This window comes from Halyomorpha halys, unplaced genomic scaffold, assembly GCF_000696795.3.
Source record: "Halyomorpha halys isolate HHAL.00 unplaced genomic scaffold, Hhal_1.1 Scaffold370.1, whole genome shotgun sequence".
Taxonomy (NCBI): Eukaryota; Metazoa; Arthropoda; class Insecta; order Hemiptera; family Pentatomidae; genus Halyomorpha; species Halyomorpha halys.
In genome coordinates, this window is record NW_027107863.1 from 126,126 (window position 1) to 147,502 (window position 21,377).

The 21,377-nt window shown below is 32.9% G+C and overlaps 2 protein-coding genes and 1 long non-coding RNA gene across 4 annotated transcripts in view; 2 read left to right on the plus strand and 1 right to left on the minus strand.

Moving 5' to 3' along the window:
* Positions 1–1,911, plus strand: part of LOC112210888 (uncharacterized) — a 10,617-nt gene extending 8,706 nt beyond the window's left edge. Inside the window, exons 6-7 of the mRNA XM_067046240.1 lie at positions 29–83; positions 931–1,911. Of these exons, the coding sequence (XP_066902341.1) occupies positions 29–83; positions 931–1,058 (183 nt within the window). The 3' untranslated portion in view covers positions 1,059–1,911. The remainder of the gene's footprint in view (positions 1–28; positions 84–930) is intronic.
* The window catches only part of LOC112210889 (uncharacterized), a 17,259-nt gene extending 13,017 nt beyond the window's left edge, over positions 1–4,242 (minus strand). The window contains exon 1 of the long non-coding RNA XR_002945363.2: positions 3,975–4,242. This is a non-coding gene — a long non-coding RNA (uncharacterized lncRNA). The remainder of the gene's footprint in view (positions 1–3,974) is intronic.
* Positions 1–21,377, plus strand: part of LOC106681849 (synaptic vesicle glycoprotein 2C) — an 82,457-nt gene that overhangs the window by 52,493 nt on the left and 8,587 nt on the right. For both annotated transcript variants that reach the window (XM_067046243.1, XM_067046242.1), the window contains exons 3-6: positions 10,879–11,040; positions 15,849–16,011; positions 18,946–19,067; positions 20,894–21,123. In XM_067046243.1, the coding sequence (XP_066902344.1) occupies positions 10,879–11,040; positions 15,849–16,011; positions 18,946–19,067; positions 20,894–21,123 (677 nt within the window). The remainder of the gene's footprint in view (positions 1–10,878; positions 11,041–15,848; positions 16,012–18,945; positions 19,068–20,893; positions 21,124–21,377) is intronic.

Sequence of the window (21,377 nt, forward strand, 5' to 3'; positions counted from 1 at the left end):
TTTTTGTTTGAATTTTGTCATCGCAAACCTCATATATGATTATTGTCAATACTTATTTTATGGTTTTACCTTCTACTCATTAGGTAAGCATAAGTAGAAGCTATAAAAATAGTAAAAAAAAAAAAAAAATGTATAAAGTAATAAACTAAAAATGACCATTAAAAAATGTTCTATTACAAGAAAAAATCAAAGAAATATTTATAAAACTAAACCCATGAAGGGTTGTTGTTTCAGTACTCAGTAAGAAAGTACTATTTCTAGATCAATGGTTGTGAAAGGAGGTGTTTTGGTCAAGATTACTCTCAACTTCCAGGTTTTTTTTCCTAATTAAAGGTACTCATTTTATAGGGACTAGGTGTACCCCAGAGGACCTCCTGGGCCCTGTTTCATAATGAAAGCTAATAGTATTAGTTAAAAATACAAGTATAGAAACAACGTGGTAATTACATTAATACTTATATTTTTTTATTATAGGAAGGACTATTAGTGATATTACAGGAATTAAAAAGTACTAAAGTACAAGTTACTATTGTACAAGTCAGTGTAATTGTATTAAGTTAAATCGATAAGACTAATAGTATTAGTTTGTACTTTATTATGAAACAGGGCTCTGAATGAACCCAAACATTTGAACCATCGCTTATTTAACAGAATTAATAATTATCTGTCACAACTTTAAACCCTGGCCTGGGAGGTAGAGGCACAGTGCTTTACTCACTGAGCTACTCCACTCCCTTGTGTCTATTACTTCTGTTAAAATACAGCTTGACAAATGACAGTTGCCTGTTTAAGAAAAACTATAATTTAAAAGGATTAAACATAAGAAGAATTTAATTGATTGCCCAATGTGCAACTTGCATTATTATATTTATAAATATTATAGTACTTGTAAGATTGAAAATTATTTTAAATTATTCTTATTTGTTCTAGTAATGGCAGCACTGACACTGCTTATACCACAGAAGCCTATAGAACAAAAACCTCCAAAACCTTCAAAACTGAATGGCGTAACGAGTCTAAAACCTTCGCCCAGTAGTACAAGAGATACTGTGCTATGATCTCAATGGTTATTTAACCAAATTGTGAATTTTTACTTTTGTACTTAAAAGTTTAAGCAGTATTAATAGAAAATAATGATTAAAATGTGTGATTTTTTTTTATATATACTTCTTGAATATTAACTTCTACATCAGTTTTTCATATTAATACCTCACTCAGAAGTTTTGAAGAGCTTTGTAGTACAGAATCTTACACTGCTGTACACAGCTGAAATATATACTGTTCTTAAGGCCTATAAACTTATTAAAATTGCAATTGAATGATTTCAAAAAATGTTTTCAGTTTGTCAAAATAGTGCAAAATTAATTACTATGCTTATAAAAAATATTCTAAAACTGGGCCAATTAGAATTTAAAATTTATGTTCTATTACAATTTATGAACAACATTTACTCACTCCATAGGTTCACGCTAAAAATATATGAGGCCTAACCTAATCTATTTGTTCTAGTTTTGAACGTTATAGCATATCTTTTCCCACCTGAAAGTGAACGGCATATAAAATCAAAGCCTTTCAGTCCATCACAGATTAGCTTAGTACATTATAATAATATCATGTCACAGCTCCTCTTGCTCACTCCCTAGATTTTTTTTCAAAAGATTTCAAAGCGCAAGTAAAGAGAATATTATTTGGAACAACACCCCTTCAATATGTAAGCTTGATGCCTTGTGCCTCAAACCTATTAATTTGTCTTCGTTCCTTCATAAGGAAAGGACTTTGTTTAGTCATTACAGTATTTTTATTTATTATCACTCCATAAGTAGTATTATTTCAGTTTAAAGTGATATTTTTCGCTATAATGAACTGCCAGGCTATATTGAATGTATAAATAAACTGTATTCTTTTTTTTTTTTTTTTTTTTTTATGATCTAATATTATTTCCTAAAACCTCATGCTCTAGACATTATTGAAAATATTGTAAGAAGATAGTTGACCTTATGAAGTAGATTGTAGGAAAATATTCTATGTGGCGGTCCATAAACTATTTATTGTTAACCAACCTTTCACCCCACTTCGCAGGGCTGTTTTGATTGAAATAGGGATGACAACTGATGCTGAAACAACTCCGTTGTAATCCCTGTTTCAATCAAAATAGCCCTGATGAAGCCATATTAAGTGGGGCTAAACGTTGGATAACATCATTATTGAAAATCTTTTCCTGCTAGGGTGTGAGGTAGCATCTAGCCCCATGCCTTGGGAGGTGTATCCAAGTTTTTGAGTGTTCTCCTATAATTGTTCCTCATCAGTAAGATTATCATAAAATTTACCATTTACTGTAACTTCATTAGTAAGAGCATATGCTTCCTTAGCACTGCCCGGCACCAAAAAGATTTTTTATAAAAATTTAGGAAATTTATTCTTGTTTAATTTAGGCTAACACTTTCTTAAAAATAAATAAAATAAAAAATAGTGCTGGTTTTCGTGCCATGAATGAAAATTCCCTCTTCCAAAAAAAAAGATTAATTTTCTGAACTTTTTAAAAAAAATATTTCCAGAAAAAATTGATGTAGCAAACCTCAAAAATTAGTTTTCACTGCTCTCAAAAACATGTTTGTGCAGAATACCAAAACTTTCTAGTAAAATCCTCAATGCTTGGAATATTGAATTTTAGTGTTTTGTTTTTTTTAAATTCAATAATTATTGAGAGCAGAAGGTTTCATCTGGCTAGTATTGTTATGTTTGGTGTTACCTGTACTGAGGGCTCCAGTAAAGACTTTCCACCTGATAGTTATACATACCTATATAAACATATAGGAATATATGTATAAATTAATTAAATGCATAGGCAAATATGTAAAAATTAAAAAAAAAAAGAGAGATTAAAAAAAGAATTATAAAACATATTACTTCTTAATGATAAGAAGATAGTTGACCATGGATAATATATATTAGAAGATGGTTGGGGAGGGGGGCAGCGGTAGCAGCGTGGCAACGCCCAGTCTATCCCAACCCAAAGGTTGTCAGATCGAGTCCCGGTCCCACCCGGAATTTTTTAAAGCATGAAACAATACAAAACTCACTCACAACCTCCCACGGGGCATTTATTAGACCCGTTAGGCAATGGATGGCACTCACAAAAATAGGCGTGGTTGTGACGAACCCAACCTACGAAAAAACACGTCATTTCCAAAGTCATCGCGCGAGGATTTAGACCTCCATGGTCTGTCGCTCATATAATAATGACAATAAATGTCAATTGGCGGCGCCAGTTCGAATACGGCCTGGGGCGTTGACTTTTTTAATTGAGTGGCGGTCCAACAAAATGAAAAAAATTGACCCAAACCATGGTTTAGGCAGCATAGGACTCCAATAGAAGTCTTGGCCGAAAAAGAAATGAAGAAAAGATGGTTGGGGTCCTAAAAAACTTATTTATTAGAGCCAAAGTTTCGGCTAAAATTTCTATCCTTCGTCAGGGCTGCAAGGAAGACATCTGAAATGCAAGTGAGAATGACAAATTAGTCATAATGGGAGTGGAAGAAATTAGAGAAGAATAATTGCTGATAGAAGATGTTGAAGTTCTAGAAGGGGTGTCTTGGATGTAAGAAGAAGTCGGAGAGTTAGAAGTCAGTTGGAAGTCAGTTGAGGATGTGTGGTGTTGAAGATGTCTGGACAGTTCTAGTATGGTACTGCTGCGAGTGGGTTCATGGTCGTTGGCCCAGTGTATTAGGATTCATAATGATGAGAATTTCTGATGTCTTTAACCAGCCCTGATGAAGGCTAGAAATTCTGGCCGAAACGTTAGCACTAATAAATATGTTTTTTAAACTTATCTGTGGTATTCTCAGACCATACAACAAAATAATAATTTTCACTTAGATGCCTATAGAATAAAAAAAAAATAAATAAGTGATAGAAAATCTTAAACCTACATATGTACTATGAACACAGAAATATGAATATATAAATATATTTACATCTAATCTCCGTCCAGCTGTGAACTAATAGAGATGTACATTTGAAAATCGTCACCAAGAAAAATAAGTGCTTCTGAGTCTGCCAGGGCAAGATGATATCGATATTGTGATCCGGCTAAATGTTTCTTCTTTAGGATGAAAAGAGCCTTTTAAAATGTCTGCGGTATAAAGAACCATTCCCGACAAAATTATAGTGATGTTTATAACTATTGTTGGGGCGAGGGATATTTCGTTAATGAAAAACTAACCTCTTCTCTAGAGTTAAAAGTTCGCTGGTGCGAGGTTAAAATAAAATGGAGGACCTGAAATAAATATCACATACAAAAAAAAAAAAATTGAGAAAATGAAATAGTAAAAAGATAACCTTCCAAGTAATACACAAATTTAATTAAATTAAAATATTAAAAAAAAAAATGAACTGTTGTGTTGTTACAAAAAATAAATAATGAAGTGGGAAGTAAAAAAAAAAAAATGAAGCTAGATGAAAGAAGAAAAGAAATAGTCATTCACAGATGGTCGAGGGGAGAGGATCGATATGTGCATATCGATAATGACAATAAGAGTGTAGAGTTGGTAGACTAGAATGACCGCCGGTGAACTGATGAGAAAGAGAGCCAGGCATCCCGATGACTCCAACAAACGTAGACTGCACAGTGGTTACTGCCGGCGAGTCGGTGGAAGGGTTCCTATAGCCAAACCAGCGCCAACAAACAATGGAGGAGGAGCGTCCGTGAATCAGTGACACCAGCGTCTTACACCGTTCCAATGCCTCCTAAGATCGCTCCAGTGCTTCCTAAATATTCGCTGCCATCTGCCTCATCCGCGGTTAAGCAGGCGCTGGCCTTATTTTTCTGATTACAGATACATTTTCTTGAGAAGGTAGCTTCATCTATCCAGAGAATGTTTCCCAAAATTTAAAAACAGCGTGAAACCCTCCACTCCCGCCCTCCGTGGCAGCCTTACATATCTGACTGTTGAAACAGACAATCATAGCGAGTAGGTTGCTCGATGTATGACATGTCACAATCTCACAAGAGATCATTACACAACAAAAGGCAATCCTTCCCCACCAGACCCGTCCCGCTAAGACCCCTTTTATTTATTTTATTTTATTTTTATTTTCAAAACCTCTTCATTTTCATTTAAATGCAAAATACAATAATACCAAAACCTCTTTTTATTTTATTTTCAAATCCTCTTTATTGATATATAGTTACGATTACAAATATATGATAATACAGTGTATATATACAAATTACATACAGACTTTGTATAGATATATACAATATACATATATACATATAGACTTCTACCAAAACTTCCAGAGAGTGATGGTGCTATATCACTTTTGAAATATTTGATTAAAACGGGAATTGGTGACTTTAAGATAGTTCAATCGAGCAATATTTAAAAATCGCCTGAAATTAAACAACGGCGTTTTTCCTTCTAAATAAAAATTTTGAAAATTAGTGAATTAAAAACAAAATTTTTTCATCATACTTCTTTATTTATTTAGTTTGGTATTTCAATTTTAATTAGGGGAAAAAAACATAGCATCGTTTCAATACATTTTATAGGTATCCTCCAATAAGCTATTGATTATATTTTTTTTTTAATTAAATTCGGTACTAATTCCATCATTAAATCAGTTTTATGAGATTTAAACAACAAAACAAATTTTAATTAAATGAAAAATTATTACAATATAGCTATTAATTTTATGTTGTTTTTCAATCTTTATAGGGTTTCTTGAATCTCTATTAAAATTAACATATTTATTTTTCACAAAGTATATACAATTAGCGTACACAGTCTTTTATCAGATGGATGCTATAAGAAGGAGTTTCACTTAGATAGATATCTTCCTGGGGTCAAGATGGAAGAAATCAAGCTGTCTGGTCAATGGCGTAGGAGGTCATCTAATGCTAGATTATACGTCATCAACAGTGGGAACATTGAAGATGACCAGTATCCTAAATGGGGTAAGTAACATATCTATATACTAAAACATATTGAGGTACTGTTTGTTTGAAGACATTAATTTCAGAAACTCGAATTTTTATTTTATCTTTATTAAAGAATTCCTACCTCCTACATACTTTCTTATCATTCGTTTCTTTCTCATTGATAGATTTTTCCAAGTAAACCACAATGGTTCCTATTCATCCCTCTATACTCAGTCCGCTGGTGTTCCTCAAGGTAGTATCCTTGGTCCCATCTATGCTACCTAAATACATTAGGTTGGCATCTCACACAGCATACTTATCAATCCGTAATCGGACATTTTTTTTTAAACGTTTTGAAACAGTCACCCTTTTTTTTCTCCTAACAATAGTTGACAGATTCATTATTTTTTTCTAGCAATTATACAATTAATCATAAATTAATTACAAATTGGGGAGAAATAAATGGCTTTTTTCTTCTCTTGGGCCCTTGTAGTAACTAAATCATTTTGTTTTCATGTAAAGTTTTTATCAATTATAAGTTACTAAGTAGATGTCTCAAATATTAATTCAACTTTGTTGTAGAAAATTACCTAGAACCCTACTGAACTGTCTTCTTTTTTGTAAAACGGTAATTTTAGGGCTGACACAATTTTTTTTATAGAAGCTTATAGCAGCTTACAGAACCTACAGGTTGTCAGATGGAATCCTGGTCCCACCCGGACTTTTTTCAAGCATAAAATAATGAAAAATTCACTGACAACCTCCCCTCGGGCATTTGTGAGGCCCGTTACTCAATGGGTGGCGCTCACAAAAAATAGCTAAATTAGTATTGGTGTTTGTATCGAAAATTCAATCCAAGTGTTCAATTTCATGATATTCTAATCAAAATAAGCAAATTTTAAAATGTGCAAAAAATCCAATTTAAGGAACAAAACTCAAAATCATGCAATTCAGCAGAAAATAAGCACTATATAATTTAAAATACTGTTCCATTGATCGTAAATGGGATAGAAAATTGGTTTAAAACATGCTACATATGGAATAAAATGTAACGGTTTTAGTTTTTCTTCCACTTGATTTTCGATGGGAAGTAGATCAGGTGTTTTCGACTTATCTGTCATTATAAAGCAGATTATGATTCCGTGGTCAGAAACTTTGGAAAATCATGACTAAGATAGGAATCCCCAGGAAGTTGGCATGACTGACAAAAGCATGTATGAATGATCCTTTTTTTTTTTTATTAATTTATTTAATGTAATTCAAAATTGTACAAATAATAAATACAATGAGTAAATCTGTGGAAGGTTTCATTTACACTTGAAAATCTTGGAAAGGAACCACCCATTGGTGGTACTTCAAGCATTAATTTAAATTAGAAGGTCCAGTAGCCATCTTTTAGACGCCTCGGAGGATTATCAGGGATTGTTAAGGATGAGAGATTACAAATTAATGGGTTAGGATGGGTAAGAAGTTCAGAATGAAAAGACGCATACCTGTTTTTGGCCAAATCAGCAACGAATGGGATGTTAAGGTCTTTGTGAATGAGTTTATTTGTAACATAATAAGGATCATCAAGGATTTTGGATTGTAAGGATTGGATGCGGAAGGAATTTGATGGTTTGGTGGAGTCCCAGAGCTCAATTCCATATGTCCAAATCGGTCTGATTTTCGTATTAATATTAATAATATTTTGTAGTGAATGGAAAGTTTAGAGCGTTTGTCAAGGTGTTGTAGCCATCGAAATCTACGAGCAGTTTCTTGTCGTTTCAGACACAAATTTAAATGTTCTTTATGATATTATTCAGATAAAAATATTTAAATATAAAAAAAAACTACAATGATTTAGTGGTGAACTTCATTTCGACTTTCCTTTGTTCTTTCGTACATTTTGAAAACCATCCATTTTAGACCTTTTATGTAATGTAATGATTTCAATTCTAATTAACTGAAGTAAATATTAATAAAAGTTTTAAGGAATTTTGTTTTTGTTTCATAATTAGATAACACCGAAGGTGAAGCAGATTTAGAAACAGCATTATCAAAATGTGGTGAGTTTTTTTTTATATTTAAATAATTTTGAACAAATATTATTTATAAATTGGTTCAGGATTAGTCTTGAAAGTAGTGCACTTAGTGTAAAGGAAATTAACATTTTGTAGTGGGGGAATAAATTAAATATTTTCTGGCAAGCTAGAATAGCAAGTCCCCAATTTTCCGCTTTATTCTCATTCCTCTAATTTTGCTTCGTTCAGAATTTTCTACCTTATCTACTTTTTAAAGCCTGTTGTCGCCAGGCCTTTTACAATAAAAGGGAAAAATATATGTATAAGAAGATGGTCACAGCAACCAAGCTGTTCAACCGATTCATTTGAGCAGCCCTGATGAAGCCCTGCAAAGTGGGGCGAAACGTCGGAAAATAAATAGTTGTAAACTATTTTTGTTTCACTTTTGACCGCAACCCTGACTACCTTCTTATATATCAATTTTTACGGTCAGCTATATATACATATATACAAAAGGGAAGAATGTTTGTTTTTGTCATTCACTTATAGTTGGAAACTAAGACAGATGAACATTTTGATACAAAATTAAAGTAGACAAAATTTCTCACTGTAAAAATCTGAATGTATTCCTTTTAATTTTTGGATAACCTATGACGCCTCTAGAGTGCGCTTAAAAGAGAACACTACAGTGACTCAATAGTTCCAAAAATATATAGAATTGTTGAAAAATTGTTTGTTTTTTTTTTCCAAAAAAATGCCATTTTTGAATCTTGTGTGACTGAATACTTTATTAGAAGCCATAAATTTTTTAAAGTTAAATTATTGCTTTTACTTAAGGAAAACAAGAAGCCATGAGGGGTGCACATGCAAAACAAGAGGTTACTACATAACATAATTTTCGAAGTTTATATTACTTCCATCAACCTTTGTTATCTATTTTTCCCATCTAATCTGTGTTTGCTAGGAACCACTAATAGTGTTAAAGTGACAAAAGATGTAAACAAAATGATTTGTCATAAATACATAGGTTTTTCGTAAATGATATTATGAATGCAAAACTAATTGTTCCTAATTATATTTCTTCGCATATACTCTTGATGGGAGAAATTCCCATGATTCCTATAATTCCTCTGGTATGGAAGGTCTTGAGACTTTTCCTGGGTTAGAAATGCTAAGATAAATGGGAGGTAAACCTAAGGGCGTTAGGCAACACAATAGGGAAACAGTCTCCAGACTTTGTAAAGGAAGGGGTTATGCAAGGAAAAAGCACCAGTCTCCTTTCCCGTAACGAGTATGAGGTGAACCAGTCCTCAAAACCTGTGAGGGATAATACAGTGGAAGAATGTTAAGGTTAACAGTCTTGTAAACAACTCCAAGAATACTTGAAAATCAAGTTGAGGCATTCTAAAGGAGCCCGAAAGGGACTCAGCAATGTTCTAATTTTAGCCTTTTTTTCGTACATCCTAATCTAAAAAAATAACTTACATAATACAATATGTACAATATTTAAAATAAACATATATACATAAGCAACTATTGATTTTGTCTTTCGGCAAAATTAGGAAAAATAGAGAGTGCATCTTTTCAACCAGGGGATGCACATCAAGTGTGTAGGTACAATGCTCTGCTAGTTGCAGTGGTGGTCCTAATGAGATCAGATTCAGACCATGGAATCCAGACCCACTATGACAGTGTCTTGCCACCTTCCAGGTCTTGATGGAGAGGCCACTAGCACAGGCTTTCAGCCAATCAAATGATTTGGAGTGCGATTGGCCTATGAACTCCCAGAGCTTCATGGATGGCACTGTTTTTGGCCCTCTGAAGGGTGATGTCTCTAACCCGCCGATAGATCGAGTTCTGGTAAACGTAGAGTAGGATCAATCTGATGGGGGTCTTGAAGATCTTCAGCTTGAGCCGAAGGGAGAGCTACAGCAACATTTGCTGATAGAACTGCCAGGACAGTATCAGTCTCTCCTTGACATGATTGGGGAAGGTGAAGATGCCTTTTCAGGCCAACACCAAGGTAGAGATCCATTCAATTCCTTGCCAGATGTTCTTCTTCCTTTGCTGTCTATGATGAAATTCTGGTGCTGTCGGCTATCCTTGCCTTCTGGCATGGACTATGACTTCAATCTTTGCTTGGTTCGTTCTGAAGCCATCCTTCTTCTGTACAGCTACAATGGTTTTAGATGCCTTCTATGCATGAATGTCAGTCACTAGCCCAGGGGCTAGAGGTTTAGGTCTTAATGTCCTCAGCATAGGCTGCTACCACTGCTTTGGGGTGCTTGAATGAAACTACTGAAGTCAACAACCAGCAATATATGTTCCAGCACAGAACATTGAGATACTCTGCAGGTGGTAGGGATTGGAGACAAGAAGTCTTGCCAGCTCTTATGAAAAAAGATCTATAATGTATTCAAAGAGACGAGATAACTGACTATAATTTTTTGTGTAAAATTTTTCAATAACAAAGACCTAGAATATAAGTTGTTTATTTTAAACACCATAAGGTTAGCCTACAACTGCTTGTGTTTTTCTTATGGTAAGTTTGAGGTTATTTTAAATCTTTCAGTTGTAATTTTAATTCTAGGATTTTACATGTAACTTTGAAAATCTAGTCATTGTCATATGAAAAATAAAAGAATTATTATTTCTGCCACCAAATTTGTATTGTGCTGTTTTATTCACTCCTCAAAATTCTCCTATCCCTCAAAAATTGACACTTCAGATCAGACACATACCATGACAGCTTATAGTTTGGAGAAAGCAACTGTTAGAGCTGTTAATCAGGTGATGGAGAAGTACTAGCAGTGCTGCCTAGAGACAAAACAAGTAAACAATTCCAACTTTTTTTCATTACCTGAGATTTACCTTAATTCTAAATATACACAATCTCTTTTTTAATTTAGTTATAAATATACTTGTAGATATTTCAAAATTTCCATAAAATTCTAGGTTTTGGAATATTCAACATTGCATTGTTGCTGCTGTCTTTCCCTGCTTCAACCACAGCTGCATTCGAAGCAGGATCTATGTCCTATGTTATCCCAGCTGCATCCAATGACTTAGGCCTTACTCCGAATGATAAAGCAATGCTTCATTCAGCACGTTTTGCAGGTAAAATTTAAATTATAAAGGTTTAATAAATATATTAGTAATTATGATAAGAACATAGTTTACCATAGATAATATATATGAGGAGAAAATGGTTGAGGATTGTACGTTGTAATATAACACAAATAAGTTGAAATAACTTAGTTAATAGCGCCAACCTTTCGGCCAAAATTTCTAGCCTTCATCAGGGCTGTTAACAGGGAATTGGACAGCCAAGTGATTATAGTGATATTCGTAATTACAGTGAATTAGTAACATCTAAACAAAGGTTCTTTGCAGCTCTCTTGTAGTTTTATAGGACTGGCATTGACAGACATATTATGAAGGAAAGAATTTAATTTTTTTGAGTCGATGGTGTTATGAGTGAAGGTCAGAATTAACTACCAGATTTCCATGCAAATTGCATCATTTGTTCACTAGCTTCTAAAAGTCAAATCCCAGCAAAAATTTGAATCATAAAAAGGAAGTTCTATAGACTCTAGTTTTATAATGCACCAAATTGTACACTTTGAGGTTTTTATGCACAAATTTGCACACTTTAGGGTAAATTTGTTTAGTAACTCCACAACGTAAAATTTTGTACTATATAAAATTAGTATCAATAGAATGTCCGTTTCATGATTTGAATTGCTGTCGACTTTAGTGAAAGAGAATAAAATATTCTATTGCACAAAAATCTGGTCTTTAGTGTAGAAAGGTGGATATTGACAGTGAATCTGTGCAGTAATAAGACTGTTAAAAAATCACAACAAGATTCCAGATTTCCATGTTATTACACATTTTAGTCCATAGGTAACTTGTGTTAAAACTATTATCTATCTAATTTACGATCTATGGATTAGTATATTGAAATTAAACATTGTTCATTTTCGGCTGAATTGCATGATTTTGATTTTTGTTGCATAAAATTGCATTTTCTTTTTTAATTTGATTATTTTGATTTGAATAGCATAAAATTGGATGCTTGGACTGAAGTAAACAAATAGGTTTGAATGCCAATACTTATTTATTTTATTCCTTATTAAATTTATAGTTTAGAACAAAACAATATCAGGTATAAGCAAAGCAATGTTTAACACAAGAAGAGTTACATATACAAACATACTAAAAAGAACAAATAAATACTAGTGATTATATTCTTGGAATATTATTAACCAGTAAATTTGGGTAATTATGTAAAAATCTCTCTAAATTGAGCTTTATTGTTATAAAAAAACATTTATTGTTACTCTTCTTAAATTTGATTCACATTCCACCTCTAGCCCTTCATTATTTCTTCTGACTTTGAAGTGGTTAGAAGTAATTTATTATTTCAGTTTTCAGTTTTACTTTTTAATTGTAAGTATTCATTAATATTCACAAAAATCCAGTTTCTACTGATAATATTCTTGATGCAAGAAACTAGATGCTTGGATAAAGCAATGTGAGTTCACAATCATTTAATAATTAGTAAATGATTTTCATTAGTATAATATATTTTAACTAATTTTATAGAATATTTTTAGATTATATAATATTCTTATCATAGGTTGGAAGGGTGTTCAGTGAAAAACAAAAATAAGTATAAACTTATTTATTAGTACCAACATTTCGGCCAGGATTTCAGGCCTTCATCGGCGCTAAGAACAAAAACAAGATTACAACTAATGAATAAAGTATACCTAGAATGATTAGAAAATAAGAAAATAGCTAACACTGTAGATATATAAATAATGTTGACAAACATGAATAGTTAAAGTATTATAAGAAGATAAAGGCTGTATGAGAAAAGTAATATTAAAATTAAATAAGAGGAAAGAAGAAATGATAAAAAAAGTAAAATACATATGGAAATCTAATTTAGTAAATATATGTACAAAATAAAAATTATTTTTAGATTTTAATTTCCCACTTCTTTCATTACTTAATTTTAAATAATTTTCATTTTGTACATATATTCACTTACTAGATTTTCATATGTCACTCACTTACTAGATTGTCATATGTCACTCACTTACTAGATTGTCATATGTCACTCACTCACTGTTGGGCGCTACAGTCCTTGCAGGACCTGGGCCTCTGCCATCATTCTTCCCCATGCTTTGCGGTCTCCACCGAGACTCCTCCAATTCCTGATTTCCATCTCTTTCAAATCATCCTACCATCGACGCCTGGGTCTGCCCCTTTTCCTCCACCTGGTGCACCAATTACCATCCTTTTAGGCAGTCTACAGGGCTCCATCCTTTCCACATGTCCTAACCATCACAGCCTGCTCTTCTTGGTAGTTCAGATGATATCAGGCTCTCCATACAATTCTATTAGGTTGGCATTGCTTCTGACTTTCCTGTGGTCTTCTTTAACGGCTCCAAAGATCTTTCTCAGAAATCTTCTCTCCCGAACCAGTAGAGCTCTTCTGTTTTGCTTGGTTAGAGTCCACATCTCACTGCCATACATTACTACTGTCCTAATTATTGTTTTGTATAATAAAAGCTTTGCTTTTCTGGGAAGACTTTTGTATCGGAGAGCTTTTTGCAGGGAATAGAAACATCTGGTTCCTGCTACCATTGTGCCCTTAATTTCGACTTCTGAATTATTATTCTCCGGCATGACTCCTCCCTTTACTTAGGTACTTTAAAGTACTGCAGCTGTGAAAGGTGTTTTCCCCCACACCCACAATATCTCTTCTCTCCCCGGTCTATCTAAATGTTTTCATATATTTGGTCTTTTCACTATTTATATTAAGTGCTAAATGTTGTGCTGCTCTCTTGGATTCTTCTACAGCACCGGCTAGTGCTGTTTTGGTTTTCCCTGTGATGACTACATCAACCGCATAAGTCATGTGTTGTGTGAGCCTATTGTAAATGATGCCACCTGGATTTGTCCTATGTATCATATTATTTGTTCTTTCCTCTTACTTAATTTTTATACTAATTTTCTCATATACAGCGTTCATCATCTTACATGTCATTGAGCATCATTTATGTATCAATAATTTTAGTTATTTTCTAATCACTCTATACATCCTTTTATCCATTGGATGTTATCTTGTTTTTAGCCCTAGAAATTCCAGCCGAAACATTGGTACTGATAAAAAAGTTCCTACTTTGTATTCTTCACTGAAAACACCCCAACCATCTTCTCATTATATAAATCCATTCTCATCCTTTTAAATTATATTTTATAATTTTTAAGTATTTATTATTTCTTTTGTTTTTTTGTTTTTTTTTAAGTTTCCTTTAGACCTATAAATACTGTTTCAAATTTAAAATATGTGTAAACTTTATTTTATGTTTTGATCAATACTGTGGTTATTTATAAATATGATTTAATGGAAAATTATATATTCTGAAAAAAACAATACAATTAATTTGAAACAATAATATTTCTCCGGCAAAAAAAAATAAAACAAACTAATAAATTTAGTAAAAGTAAGTCATTGATTAAAAGTAGTTTTTACAAGGACTTCAATTTTTAAGCCATGGAGGTTCTGCATGGTCGAACTTGAATTCGATATTCATTATTCTAGGAGGAAAATAGACCGAGCCTTCTGTATAATGTTAGTGTTCAGCCAAACCAGTATTCCTAATTATTAACTTATTATGATTTCCTTATATATTAGGTCTAGTGGAAAGTTCTGTCTGTTTTTTGAAATAAAATAAAGCAATGCTGTCAAAATCATATTTTAGAAAAATCCTTTTTTTAGAGATAACAGAAAGGCATGATTCAGCTCAACACACCATTCAGGACCATATTCAAGAACCTAGAACTGGTATGGAAATAGTCAAGATGGGTACCACACCTTTACGTGACACTTGAGTGCCGAATCTATGCACATTTCTAGATGAATATAATTATCATAATCTTTTTTGGAATGGGTGATAGCTAAGGATTAAAAGTGGATTACCAAAATATTGTAAGGAAAAGGGTATACCATGAGCCTGGAAAACCTCCTCCTCCACATATAAACAGATGTTGAACATGAGTAAGAGAATGTTGTGTTATGGTGGAACATTCAAAGACCAATACATTCTAAGTTGTTGAAACCAAAAAAAAAAACTAAATTCGAAGAGATACTGTCAGCAATTGAATAATTTAAAAACAGCACTCCAAGAAATGAGGCCGACAATGTTCAATAGAAATAACATCATACTACTATTACTACTACATAATATTCTATATATTACATTCTATAAATCCTTTTATTCATTGGCTGTTATCTTGATTTTTATTCTTAGCCCTGATGAAGGCTAGAAATTTTGGCCAAAACATTGGCACTAATAAATTTTTACTTATTTGTGTTCTTCACTGATCTCATATATTATATTTTATAAAAATCCAATGTTTTGACCATCCTCAAGGAAAATCTTAAATATAAATTTACACCTCACATACAATTTTAATTTTAGTGTGTTAAGCAAGTGATAATAGTGTTGAGTTAATCTGTACTGAAAAGTTATCGAATTTAATAGAAAAGGGATAAAATAGGGTGATCTTGATTGTAATTAATGACCTAGGCAGAATATCCTGCAAAAAACTTTCAAAATTGGAGGTTAGGTGTAAATTTATATTTAAAATTGTCCTTGAGGGTGGCCGAATTGACTGAACAATGAATATTTAAAGAAATAATAAACATTATTTCGAAACCTAACTTGGATACATATTATTTTATTTAAGCAGTAACAACAATCTCAAGTAAGTGAAAACATTATATATAATTATTTGGTTTTATTGTAGAAATTAACAGAACTTTCCAGTAGACCTAATACAATCACTTCTAAACTTGCGATTTGATCTGATATAAATGATTATTGTATATTCCACTTTACTTTAAGGTATGATGGCATCTGGATTCTTATGGGGCTTCATATCAGATGCTCTTGGTAGGAAAAAGCTGCTCGTCCTCGGATTCCTTCTAAATGGTACCTTGAACATTCTTGCAGGAATATTCCCAATCCTTTCATTGATGATAGTCTTCAAGTTTCTCACTGGCTTCATGTTCGTACAAATAATAACCTTACTTGTTTATTTTATATTACATAATTTAGGTACTTGTGGAGAAGGTCGACCAATAGCCTTATTTTTGGTTATAAGAAACACAGTAAACTTTCTTATCAGCTTTATCCTTGATTTGCTTAAATGTAACAATGGCATACCTTAACCAGTTGGGCCCCAGGACACTATCATTATTGGGGCACCTATAACAAAGAAATTTATACAAAAATAACAAATACCGAACAGTTTTTAACTATTAAAGAATAACATTCTTGTCTGATTGATTGAATAACTGATTTCTCTGACAAAAAATGTATGTAATGTTTAAATAAAAAGGTCATGTTTCTTATAATGAACAACAATAACACTGATGGTCCGCTGTCTTATCTGTAAGTGTCTTAATTTATTAATAAACCAATTTCTAAGTATCATAGAGCTTTTTTATTTACTTGTCTTTCATCGAAAACTAATAGCAATGTGTTCTTCATCCTAATGTTCTTCCTTTCTTGATGTTCCATTATATTCTAAGTTTTGTAAACTTAGAATAATTTTCTTTCTGTTTTAAACAATACAATTATATGTTCATTATTAATAGTTAATTAGTTTTGAAAACAATGGAACTCCATTTATCCAAAATGTGGCCAGCATACGATTCTGGATGTAGAGAACTTCTGGATAAGAGCTGGTATGATCAATCAATAAAACATTCTTGGTGTTAAAAACATTTATTAAATAATTTCAATAGGAATTGATAATATAACTGCAGATCTCCTGGAAACGACCCTAAGATTGTCGACCAGTATCTTCATCCACTGACCACTGTTATGTGGAAAAAAGAATATATCCCTGAAGTTAGGAAGAGGGAACTGTTCGTTAAAATTCAAAAAGAAAGGTAACCTTGCAAACTATTTTAATTGGAGAAGCATCATGCTTACCTATGTCTCCAGCTTGAATTTGATCCGCATAATTCTCGGCAGGATAGAAGACGCTGTTGATGCCAAACTAAGAAGGGAGCAGAGAGGATTTAGGCTAGGAAGATCATACACTGATCAGATAAAGAGCTTAAGCATTATTATTGAGAACTTCTCAGGTTAGGCCACCAGCTGAGATAAGAGCCTTCTAAATAGACACTATAAGGGTCTGCTTGCTTCATGAGAGGTGACTCCCGAACCAACTGCCGGGCAGCAGTCCCCCAGGCAGTGCCCCCTACCACCACTGATCAAAGTGGAGATGTCTGTAAGGGGCTCTTTGGGAGGCTCCGCTATGATATGCTTCGACACTGCAGGCTGAATGGCAGTCGTGGTGTGTGTAGTTGAAGTGAGTCATGTAAGATATCATAAGAAGGGAAGGGAACCTTTAGGGCAAAGCAGGGATTTCAGTAACCCATCTTCTTGGATCCTCCCTGGTTGCTCCAGCTCATAGTTATTTGCTTTCCCCAAAGCTTAAGCCATGTAAGTCTCAGCTGACTTAGAAAATGCAAATAGCTCAGTAACCAGCCATAGTTGTCAAGTATGATGAATTGGGATGGAGTAGCTGATAAGGACATGGAAGCAAGTATTCTCATAACTCTGGCTAGTGTGGAAATCCCAAAAAATCCAGAGGAACACAAAGGCTTGGTTCTCCAATAGTTGTGTAAAATCTGTAATTTTATATGGATGTGAGATATGGAACTATTCAAATAGGTGATTTGAAAAAGTTCCATACTTTTGTTTACTATTAACACCATTATGACAGGTGTAGAAGTTACACTAGCCTCCTTCCCATATCCTTCTCAATACCTATCTCTTCCAGGAGTTGAGCTCTGCTTTTCTTGTTAAGGGCCATGTTTCTCCCCCATAGATTATAACTGACCTTCAATGCATCTGTAACCAGGCTTCCCAGGTATTTAGATTGGCTTAAAGAACTGAAGCTGTGGTCTCTGAATGTCACTTTGCTATTCTCTTCCTTGTCCTTTCTTGAACTTTACATATATACTGTCTTATCTCCATTCACATTGAGGCCTAATTCAAATTCTGCTTATTCAAATTACTGGAATTTTCCTTTTAATGCTGCTCAGGTTCTCGCAGCAATGACTACATCATCTGCATATGCTAAATGTTTGGACAGTCGATTATAAATGGTCCCTCCCGTTCTCAGGAGTTTCAATTTCTTCTCCACCATCCTGTGCCTTACCCAGGAGTTCATTTAGATTAAAGCTTTCTTCAGATATTTTCTCAGTGGCTCGTGTGTTTAATAGTTCTCTAAAATACTGGCTCCGCCTATTGACAATGGACATCTTTTCCCAATAAGCTCACCTTCTTTCCATTTTTGGCTTGTAATTCCTTTTTCACCCATATGAAACTTTCTTGATTCTTTTTTTTCTTCCAGAATTCTTGTAACTTTTTAAGGTTTTTGTTTTGCTTCTACTTACATAGTTTTTTGGCTTCTCTCCTCTTTGTCATAAATTCCCATACACTTTCTCTGGTCGTTATGCAAAGCTTACCATTGTAACATAACTTTAAAGAGTGATTCAATCCTCTTGGATCATAAATTATTCTTTATTGATTGATTAGAAATAATTTCCATGGATTAAAAATTGACATTCTTCAATATTCACTATTCTTGTTTATCTCATTACAACATGAAATATTATGTTAAAAAAAAAAAATTAAAAACTAGGAATGTGATTCACAATTCCTTTGAAACATTTCCTTTGTTTCAGATGCTTAGCTTTTATAAAAAAATAATTTAAAAAAAAAATTGTATTTGATAAAAGCCATAGAACATTGATTAGTTAATACAAATAATATATCTATTTATATTTTTATATATTATAGTGATGTCTAAAAAAAGTTTAATTTCTTGTAAAACTTATTTTATGTATTTATTTGAAAACTAATTGCTGAAAGATTTTTTTAAATGTTATTAATTTAATAGTTAATATAAATTGTTTTACAGATTCTGTGGACCATCTTCAATTTTTATGGCCTATGTCTCAGAGGTTTTTCTTAAGAAGGGAAGAAATATAGCTGTCTTGTCAATGGGGACTTATAATGCGATAGGTCAGATAACGCAAGCAGGTTAGTGTGGTAAAATATATATTATTGTTAGTAATTGGAAAGAATATTATTTCATATTAGAAATTTACTTTAGTATTTTATTATTATTTTCCTCTGAGGGAATTACTGTACTTGAGCTACATTGTCGATGTAGTCTAGTCCAACATTATTCTTGTAGGGATTAAAAAAAATTTGCGGCACAATTATTCTTATAATGATTGAATTTGTAGGAAAAAAAGATAAAATAAGGCTTGAATATTTATTAAAGCTCAAAACATTAAAGGCACTTTTTTTGTTTACACCATTTAATACTTACATAAAAAAATAGTACCACTAAAACCCACGATGGGTCTTCATTGAACATTTCTAAATTAGACATTTATTCCTAAGCATAAAGTTTATCAAATTTAAATATAATATAGGATGGATATAGTGTAATATTATGGTAAAAGAACCACTGGTATAGCCTTAATACTCTTCTCCTCTTTAGTATATCACTCTTAATAAATTTGGTATATCCAAAAAATACAATTTGAGCCATTGGTTTACCTATCTGTGTCATGATGAACTACTTTGTTTGCTTTTTTTGTTTTGTAAGTGTACTAAATCAGGCTCCAGATGTGGGTATAACAGCAATCACAGTTTATCGAAAAATAACTTCAGCATAATATTTTGAATTATGGTCTTAAAGTTGTTGAAACTGGAATCAAACCGAAAAATTAAAGAATATATTTGATTTAATTCTAATTGAAATCTTTATTTTATTTTATTTTTTATCACTTCTTGTGGGAAAAAAAGACAAAAACTGTGATCTAGTTTACAAGACCATAATTAATCAATCAAAAAAATGTTTTTCTATGAACTGTACTACTAAAATAGCTTTACAGATTTTGATGAAATTTGGTTAAAGTCTTCTTTTTCAAACCCTTCAACTTTTTATAAACAACATAGTGGACATGGTTTTGTGGATGATATAGACTTAGTTGGCTTTGTATACTTTATCTAATGGCTGCCAAGAGAGCGTAATTTTCACTAGGGAGCCTTCTGAAAAGTTGACTATTGAGCTGTGCAACCAAGTTTAGACTATATAAAACACTGATTCGGCCTGTTGCTATATATACATGTGAGACATGGACCCTTATGAAGGTATCTGCAGAACGAATAGATGGTATGGCCTAAATTGGAGGAAGGAGCTCTTTGTACAAGAAAAATCAAGGAGGTCTACTTAATGTATGTTGATCTAGCTATATCCCATTTTGCTCGAGATGAGCAATTGAAATGGTTAGGACATATCCTGAGAATGGATGAAGCGAGGATACATGATTGAGCAGGCCAAGGAGTTCTATATGTATCTATTGCAACAATGATGAATGAGTAAATTGACCAACCTAGTTGTTGTGCAATCCTTCGAGTCTCCCAAGGAAGCATTTTTAAAGTTGACCAAAATAGTGGATGCTATGAGAATGAGTGTCTTTTAGAAGATCAAGTGGATCAGAATTGGATTTCCAAGAATTAGTGAAAATAGTCAAAATAAAGTGACAGATCACAGCTTAGATGGAAGGTTGCTATCCTGTGTGAGGCCTGAGATCTGCTGAACACCCACAACTAGCAAGCAACTGCACAAGATAGGATCGTCTAAAGAAGACCATGGAGACCAAGCACCATTTTGATCTGTAACACCAAAGAGTAGTAGTAAATAACAAAAAAATAACAAAAACCATAAGATTGTGTGCGGTGCATAAGTACTCCTCCTGGTATTTAGTTTAATTTTTTTTCTACTGTTGTTCGAAGGGATATTGATAAGTTATTATTTTCAATCTGACTCACTTTTTTTTCTTATCAAACAGGTCTTGCAATGTGGATAATCCCAATGAAAGTTCCCAGTCAAATACCTCTCGACTCGTGGCAATTGTTTCAGATGGTGTGTGCTTTACCATCACTTATAAGTGGTATAGGCTGTATTTTCTTTGTTGAATCACCCAAATTCTTGGCTGACAAAGGATATCATGAAGAAGCTCTAAAAGTATGCCGCACTATATACTCTATCAACACCCGTAATCCAGCTAGTAATTATCCGGTAAGAATTTCAAATTATATTATAGTTTTTATATATATGTTGTTACCTCGTTTTTTATTGTTACTGTATTTTACTTAGGTGAGCTCCAAGGGAAATCAACAAACACACTTTAAACAAAAACACCTATTTATTGCAAATACAAGAAAATAAAATCATGATAAAAATAAACATGCTTCATGCATAAGCAAAGTAACCTAACCTAAGAAACAAATATGAACAAATATATTAATAACTACAATAGGGCGTGCACGATT